Here is an 8,903-nt window from a genome sequence, read left to right as displayed (position 1 = left end):
TACATGATCCTTGCACAAAAAAATGTCTAAGTGACCAGCAACTCTGAAGTATTATTATACTTGACGTTATAAGTCATTATAAAATGCTTTAGAATGTGTTATGACTGTTGTTAGAAAGCATTATGACTATGAGTGGTTATAACTTTAATTATACTGTTATAAGCAGATTATAAGTATGTTTATGATGCATTGTGGACATGGGTGTCATAGAAAGTGTTACCAACCTTTGTTTTCTTTTGGCAAGCAACAATGTCAAATGTGTGTCACATAATTTAAGTTGCCATGTAGAACAATCAGCACTGTAACATATTTGTTTGTTGTTAAATAATAGAATCGACTAGAAAAGAATCAACAATTGGTTGTGTTCAACTCACAGCTATATTTTCACATTTCGTATATATATATATATATATAAATATATATATATATATAATATCAGATTGCTAAAGGGATCACTTCTTGCTTCACCCATGTTCACCTATCCCCAGATGGTGCAGCAGAAGCCCCTTTTTTCCTCTCCATTCTTAACTCTCCTCCCTCCATTCTTGCCTATTGACGTGATAATGGCTACAAATTGATGAAGCCATTGAGTGTGCTGGTGACATGAGGGTGAGTGGGGACACAAACTCTCCACCACCCAGTAACACTCATTAATCAGACCTTTTCCAGCCCCCGTCCCTCCCTCCAGACTGCCTGACACACTGCCAGGGGCAGTAATGTAATACTATGTGTGTCTGTCCCCACCTCTGGGTGTCCCTCCCCGTCTGCCTTTATTTCTACCTCATTTCTGTATTATTCTTCTCTGGGTCTGTCGATGTGTCCACATCCGTCACCACAGTGCAGATTCATAAAAATCCGGGAAACTCTGATAAGATAAAACTCCATTGTTGTTGTAAGAAATGAGAGACATGAAGACTAAAATGATATGCTATTCAGCCCTTTAAATAAATGACCGAGATGTTATGTTCACCGACTGTTTCAGTGTTTAAAAAAGTCATAGTTCAAGGCAAAAAAGAAGAAGGTGAGAAGAACACAAAAAATGACCTTGTTCACCTTATTATCCCACATGGAAGGTACACAAAATGAATTTTCACCAAACGACAGACAGTCTGTTTCTGGTTTTGATGGGTGGTTTCATTTAAATCTCAGCATAGATTTATGTCAAAGTAAATCAGCAGCCTGGTGGCCAATGTGTTGATCTCTACATCCTAAACTCCCTCACTCAATAATTAAATCAGCCTTGGCGCTGTGACAGCTCAATACAGTCAATACGGTTAACTAACCTCCAGCACACAAGGGATGTGCTATCTGCCTTGCAAAAACCCCAATTTTCACAGTGTGAGTCAGTGTGAAAGTCTATTGATCTTTCGTGAAAATGAATGACATTCTTGCTATTGTGGTGCTGATGTTTGTGCTAAAAAATCAAATTGAGCAGTGCACTAACTACAAACGGCATCAGATCGTTTGAGAGCAGCCGGAGAAATGCTTCTGATGTCCCCGGAGAAGTATCGCTACGAGGCACAAAATATGCTTATTGAATTGCAACAGTTAAATCACATTATGGCAATATCTCATGGTCCTATATTTTATGTAGAAAGGAGGTTACTCAAGACTTCATCTCTAATAATATGCAACATTAAATTTATGGCAGAAAGAAAGAAAGGTTGGGTGAAGGAGAAAGATGGGAGGAAGAGAGGGCTGGATGTTGAATTTAGAGATTCATTAGTTCACACTGAACTTTGATCGTATTGACTCTTGACAGCAGTAAATTCAGGACTTGGAAAAACCCATGGTAATCAACCAGGGGCAGGCAGCTTCCTTGGTTTAATGGTATTTGGTTTATTTGGGTCTCCTTGGTGACCCTACAGTTCAAACTGCGGTCACAATTAACATAGTTCTAGTTGTGCATTTTCACTGTTGTATTTTGGGTCCGTTGCCTCTAGAAGAAAAGCGAGTCAAACATGCAAACTTAAGAGCCTCCTCTGGTAAGCCTGATGAGAAACTAATCAATGAGATAATGTTAATCCATCAAATACTTCTAAATGAAATTGACAAAAGCAAGATCTTAACAGTTTTATTAGCTCCTTGACCAACTGTCAAAGGAGCCTGAAATGTCCTCCGTTCAGTCTGAAAGTCAGTGAGTGGCCCCACACACTGAATTTGACTGGCCCCTATAGTGTCTGTGCTGTAACTACACACTGAAAGTTTCAGTCAAAAAATATTATTTTTGATACATAATTAAGAGAACAAGCTGTTTGCAAAACCAAAAAGATGATTATTTATTTTAGCAAGAATAGGACCAGCTTCACTCCAGTCACCTTATGGTGACCATTTATGGGTGCACTGTTTACAGTGTTCCTGTTGGAGGTTTGCTAACTTGCCTGTGCTGAAACTGAGTCGACTTTACAAAATTGTCAAGCTGGCATCCAAAATATCAAATAGCATTCAGCCTATTCAGACATATCTTCAAAGAGACCTGCTGTATGCTACAGTTGCAGGAAAACAGCAGTTTATCAGAGACAACAGTCTTTCAGGCCACTGCTTACTGCTACCGCCAGGTAAGCACTATCCCCACAACAGCAGCTTTTATCCTCAGGCAATTACTTCAGGGACGATTAGGAGTAGTCACAGTGTATTATTATCATGACTGCTTTCATTTATTTTACGAGAGAGAGAGAGACCTCGGTTGTGGATATAAATGTCCACTCTCTTTAGTCCATACTGTTATGCAGGGCTGTAGACGGTATAGTAACCTGATCAGGAAACAGCTTTTTTTTGGTAAAGTGGAGTCCATAACTGAAGTACACTTACATGTTTTTCTTGCCTCTATTTCCAGCAGCACTACAGTCCATTGCAGCTCATGAGCTCTATGAAACATGAGGCATTTATTTTGAAAATCGTTTTGGAGTTGAAACAATGTTGCTTTATTCAGGAAAACATTTGTACAATGTTTTGGTATTATAATAGAAAAATGATAAGCTATCATTTCAAAACGATAGAGTATACCAACACAGACATGCTTAAATTCATAGTCCTAATGTTGCTTAAATCCAGTAAACCATGCTAAAGAGAAGAGTATGTCCCATTTGCTTTAGAACACATTCACTTAGAATAAGCATCGGAGATTGACTTAATCTGCCGAACTTGCTCTTTCTGCAGGTCAACTATCATCAGTATTCTTTGTATACATCATTTAGAGAAAATATATATATTTATTTTCCAGAGTGAATTGAGTCAGTGAATTGCAAACAGGAAGAGCTTACAACAACTCTGTGGTTTATAAATGACCCTAGTATAAAGTCATACGTATGTAAACTAATTTATAAGCAGAAAAAATGTTTGTGTGATCTTTAATTTCTTAAAGTTTCACATATCAGCAAATAGGCTTCACTTAGGACAAGTTCTCTGTTGTATATCCTACTCCAGCGCCCTCCGTCTTTATTATTGTAATGCCACTTAGAATCCATGGGATGTCACCAAAGACTACCCTATCTCAAAAGCAGTGTAGGTCTGCCTTCCATCACTCTGTGAGCTGGTGTAACACGTTCACCATTCAGTAGAATATGTACATCATTATGATGAGTCACAAATAAAACTCAATTGTATGATCGAAGTGGCAGAATCAGTATCCATCAAACCTAAGATGGATAGAGCAAATTTGATAAATATTTGTTCTGAATTAGTACAGGATATTAAAAACGATACTAGATGACAACTCCTTATTTTTCTGTGATTCGTCTGGTGCAACAACAAGCACCTCCTGCTCTGTTGTGCTGATTTGACGCAGATCTGCATCCCTCTTTGAACGCTACAGGTTTTGCAGGATATGGAATTGTGCTCTGTACAATTCCAACTCCCACTGAGGGTTGAGTATCCACTGGGAGGCCGGGACTCCTCCTTCCTTTCCCAGCATGCAGAGTGGTGGGAACCGGGTACCGGGCAGCCCAAAATGGTATGCTATTTTTACCACTCTGTGCTCAATCTGAGGGCTGCTCCCTGGAGACCTGTTGCCGGCAGCTCTCCCCAAGCTGCGGAATTTAACCCCAAGACAGCTCTCTCCAGATGTGATGGAAAACATCTGGCCAGCTGCTTGACTACAAGGCCTGGCCGCCCAGCTTCAATGCTAGTAACCCCCACAAAACGTTTCAGTCCCAGCAAACCCCCTGTTGATACGGCTGATAAATAGCCTCACAGGAATGTGAAATTCAATAATCTGATGAACCGAAGGCTGATTTCTGCCTGCACACCGAGGGTTTCATGACAAGACTGTTCAAAAGCCTCCGAAACATCGCGCATCCTTCATGCAGTACTCTTTAAGGTCAGGGGTGTCATTCAAGGGTCGCTGTGGAAACAAGGTAGCATTGCGGGTATAAATGGATACCAACAAAATAACAAAACGTGTCACAGAATCCCAGAATGACATTTATTACAGATTTTTATTTAATTTAAAAAACAGATTACTTGTAAATGTTACACTGAGTTCTACTGAAACATTTCCATGTTGTGTCTATCGGCACAGGTTAACATGAGGCACACAAGAATGCAGACATCATTTCGCAGCGCTAGCCATTGTTCAAATACAAAACAGAGAAGAGGAAGATGTCACCTTAGCGGAACATTCAAACTGTGCAGTGCCAACGAAGAGAATACATCAAAACTGGCATTCAGCTTGATCGTTCCTATGTGAGGGACGACGATAACTGATTTCTCAAGTCTCTGTGTCGTGTGTGACGTTAAAAAATACAATTAAAAAAAGCGTACAAACCCAGACATCCTGGATTGCAAATCGTGACGAGACCAAGTTTGGCTGAGTTAATCCCTCACAGTCACCAGAGAAACATCTGGTTGACAATCAACGTCACATAACCCACTACCAGTACATCCAAATAAAGATTATAGTCAACATACCTGAAAACATAGCACTCTAATTGCTTCTTTGACAACCGATTTTGGCTTGCGTGTAAATATGTGTACGAGAAGGTGTAACTGGTCAGTTTCTCCAGAAACATCAAGAATCTATGGACATGTGCGCTTAATATTTGGTCTTTACCCTTGAAAAATAAACATTAGGTCAGAGCGGGTCAAGCACTACAATAAGTTCAAGCTGCAGTGGCAAGAACAGCCATTTCACAAACACAGCAATTCAAATTGGGATACTACAGAAACCCGTTGTCCATGCCGGGGCTACAGCCTACAGAGCCTATGTACAGCTAAAGGGCGACTGCTCAGGGTTAGCGAGACAAAAGCATTTATTTTATTGCACACAACAGAAAAGATCAATAGCAAGGGATTTGCTTTGCACCAGAGAACGCTTTGGATCTGGTGAAGACATTATGATGGGTAGATACCTCCCCTTCTCGTGGTTGAGTACTTTTCCTTCCACGAGAATGTCTGTATTGCATTTGTCAATATCTTTAAATCGTGTCCCTCAAAAAGCGAGAGTGTCCTTCGACTCATACATGACAACCTATGAGTCAAGGATATGAATTCAGTTTACAATGAAAAGGAAATAAAGCTTGAAAATGATTATGAATTGTACTTTGCTTGTGGAGGAATTTAAGATGATCACATGTGTAGTGCTGTCAAAACGTACAAGAAATTGCCACCACAGGTCGATAAGATCCCCCTATTCAAACATTTTTGGCAAGCATGCTGTGAAGAAGAAGGTACATCAGCTGCGTGGTTTTCTACGTTTGTATTTGTACACCAGTACGTGACAAGTCGTGGGACCTGTTCAATGGCACATACAAAAGTGGTTTTACAATTATCTAGCAAATCACTTTTTACTTCTCAACTGCCCACTGTTCCAGAGAAAATATATATATAGAAAATAAAACATACAATCAAATTCTTTCTCGGCTCATCCTCTTTTGGTTACACAGAGGTGAAAACAAGTGCAGTATTTAAGTTCTTCAGAGAATCTAAATCAGACAGGCCGAGCCCAAAAGTTCCCAGTTCATCTAAAAATTCTAAGCCATCTGCTTAAAGCCAGAGACGCTTAAAAAAATGGATGAGTCAGGGCCAGTTGAGGCTGGAGCTTGTCACAAAGTTCTTATAATGACATTTTCTCTGAAGAATAATTCAACATACAGGCAGAACAATCTTTATCAACATTGCCACTGGTATACAGAAGTTTCTTGTGATATTTTTTTTCATCCATTTTCAACTCTTTACCCCAGTTTTACAAAACACCAGTGAAATCATTTACCAAACTTCTGTGGCATGCATCCCCAGAGAAGGGTTTTCTTTGCCAGAAAAGTGGCACATGGTTACATCTACAGTGGTGCTAGAGTAAATCTGATAAGAAGAGACTGAAGGAAGAAACAACACCACAACAAGCAAAATAACTGCACTCATTCGGAGGCTCAGTGTGGGCACTGGGGTGATGGTTCTTCTGACCAGAGGTTCGGGAGTGGGTGGTGGTTTTCGTTGTTCAGTCGTCTCTAAACCTGGCGAGGGAGCTGCGCTATGTGGATGTGGGCACCGACACCTCCAGCAGACGGTTGTTCTTGCGCTTGCAGGACACACTGTTGCCGTTCTTGGGGGCTCCCTGGATGAATTTCACGCACACTTTGTCTTGCTTGAACTGCACCAGAAACCTGCCACAGAAAACATTAGCACGTCATTAAACATCATCCAGGTGGAGGGCGACTCGCGTCCTTCGAACCAGAATAACCAGATTCAACTCGGCTATCTTACTCGTCTGAGATGTCAATGTTGAGCTGCTCGCTGTCTGCAGCCGTGGCCCCCGTGCGGTGGAGTTTGGTGATGATCTCGATCAGATGTTCACTGCTGAGTAAGAAGTCTCCTTTGATTGCTGAGGCCGACCCCTGAAGCAAAATGGCAGCATGAAAAAAACCCACTGTGTACAAAAGTGCTGTCTAGTGTAACTTTTAAGTGTAGTTTCTATAAATATCTCAATACTAGCGCTCATTGTTGACTGCCGTGTAACAACTTTTGTGTCTCGGCAGGCCTTACGGGGATAGTTGGACACTGGATGATGATGAGAAGATCGATCCTGAATCCTATCTGCCCTAAATCTACACATCAAAAACAGATCTGCCTCACCTCTTTGAGTTTGAGAGCAAAGAAGCCGTCACTCTGCGTGCTGACAGAAACACTGGTGAGGTCCGGCAGGGGAACGCTGGCCTTCACCTGGCCGGTCTTCTGGTCAGCCAGGACGACGCTGTTTTTAGTCAGCAGGAAGATTCGAGCCGTGCCCTGCAAACAAGAGCAGAAACCGTCCGTCATTCTTACAGCAAATTGCACAGAACAAAATTGTTCTGAAACTGGGACAGGGTTAAGCGTAAAACATAATACACGTGTCCCGACATGTCTGCTATCTGCTGGAGCAAAAATGATGATCGCTGTTATGATGTCAAAACATATGAGATTGCTGCACAGCGGGGTGAAACACCCATCAAAACAACTTAATAGTTTTGTGCTCCACACGGCCTGTGTGGAAAAGTGGAGCTAAACTCTAAACAGCAGTGTCACGATGTAATCGCAGCTTATATTTTGGCTTTCACAATCCATTTAGCTTGTATAGGAGCTGAACATATTGTAGCCAGAGGGATCTTTCTTACCTTGCCATTGGCCCTGTTAATCTTGTTGACCACGTCAGCCAGCAGAACCTTCTCATCCACAGCGCTGTTGAGTTTCTGATATTTGGGGTTCTTGCTGATCTCCAAGTAGTCTCCTTTGAAGGGCTGGCTCACGCTGAAACAAAGACATTCCTATTACATGCAGCATGAGAGGTCGGACGCTTTGTGTTTACCTTGAAATGAAGAGATTCACAAATCTACTCATTCATCTAGATATTACTCTATATACCTACTGTACATCATGAAACAAAGAGCACTCTGCCCCAGTGAATTTCAGGTACCTGCTCGGGTAGAGAGCCTTTTTATCTTTGAAGATCTCACTGGCCTCCAGCTTCTCCTCATAAACAGCCTTCGTCTCCTCTGTGAATTGGCTCCTGTACTTCTTGCACTGAACACACAAACAACAGCAGTTCAAATGAGGGTTTTTCTGCATTACATTTTAAATATTCTGTATTGCCTATCCAGTGGTTTCTATTTTGAAGTTTCTAGTTTGTTCTGTAGATTGGTCGTGGCTCGCATTTTGTTGAACGCTTGAATAGGGTTGATGGTACTTCAGGTACTTCATTCACCTACTCTCCCGTCTACCAGGTGTGCATTAGATAATATTTGACAGAAGAAGAATTAAATATGGGTGAAGGGGACAAACAGAGCTGACTGACCCTCCAGTGATGGAAGATTCTCCGCAGCTCTGTGTGGACTCCATCCAGAAAGCGGTAAGGCCTGGCAGGCCAGCTCTTGTTTATGGGTGACATGGAGGGTATGGTGCTCTTCATGCCCAGCAAGTATTTTTGAATCTGTACAAATGGACACAAATGCAGGTTTACAACATCCTAGCAAATATTAACAAACAAAAGAAAATACCGTTTTGCTCATACACAAGGAACACAATTCTCTACGCATTTACTCCAGCAAGCAAATATTCAAGTCCCACTTACAATTCTCTGGATGGTGAAGTCATAGATCTTCTTGCCTGCATTTGCCCTGAAGAATTTTCTGTACTCTCTGCGGACCTTTTACAGCAATGAAGGAAAGAGTAAATAAACTGTCAATCAGCTCCCGTCACCCATTAGTTTGATGTGAAGCAGGACAGAAAAGGAATACACCGATAGGACGATGACAGTATACACAAATAGCCCACTAGAACAGACGTTTGGTTAGTCACAAACAATGAACACCTGGAACAGACAATGTCAACTCCAAGCTGCTGGAATTAATTAAAATGATTACGGAATTTTTAATTCCTGAAAAGTCAATGATGGTTGTGACAGATGACCTTCATGCGGACCTTAATTGCACAAA

General features: G+C 41.3%; 1 protein-coding gene across 3 annotated transcripts in view; it reads right to left on the bottom strand.

Moving 5' to 3' along the window:
• Window positions 1-4,994: 4,994 nt before the first annotated feature.
• The window catches only part of myo1b (myosin IB), a 48,273-nt gene continuing 44,364 nt past the window's right edge, over window positions 4,995-8,903 (bottom strand). For all 3 annotated transcript variants that reach the window (XM_076109588.1, XM_076109596.1, XM_076109604.1), the window contains 7 exons: window positions 8,540-8,614; window positions 8,264-8,398; window positions 7,886-7,992; window positions 7,587-7,719; window positions 7,069-7,221; window positions 6,700-6,830; window positions 4,995-6,599 (listed from right to left, as the gene is read on the bottom strand). In XM_076109588.1, coding sequence (XP_075965703.1) covers window positions 6,467-6,599; window positions 6,700-6,830; window positions 7,069-7,221; window positions 7,587-7,719; window positions 7,886-7,992; window positions 8,264-8,398; window positions 8,540-8,614 — 867 coding nt within the window. In that variant the 3' untranslated portion in view covers window positions 4,995-6,466. The remainder of the gene's footprint in view (window positions 6,600-6,699; window positions 6,831-7,068; window positions 7,222-7,586; window positions 7,720-7,885; window positions 7,993-8,263; window positions 8,399-8,539; window positions 8,615-8,903) is intronic.

Source organism: Anarhichas minor, unplaced genomic scaffold, assembly GCF_050575085.1.
Source record: "Anarhichas minor isolate MPS153535 unplaced genomic scaffold, ASM5057508v1 ptg000004l, whole genome shotgun sequence".
Lineage (NCBI taxonomy): Eukaryota > Metazoa > Chordata > Actinopteri > Perciformes > Anarhichadidae > Anarhichas > Anarhichas minor.
The sequence above is the reverse complement of the archived record's forward strand: the minus strand, read 5'-3'. Positions and strand labels throughout refer to the sequence as shown.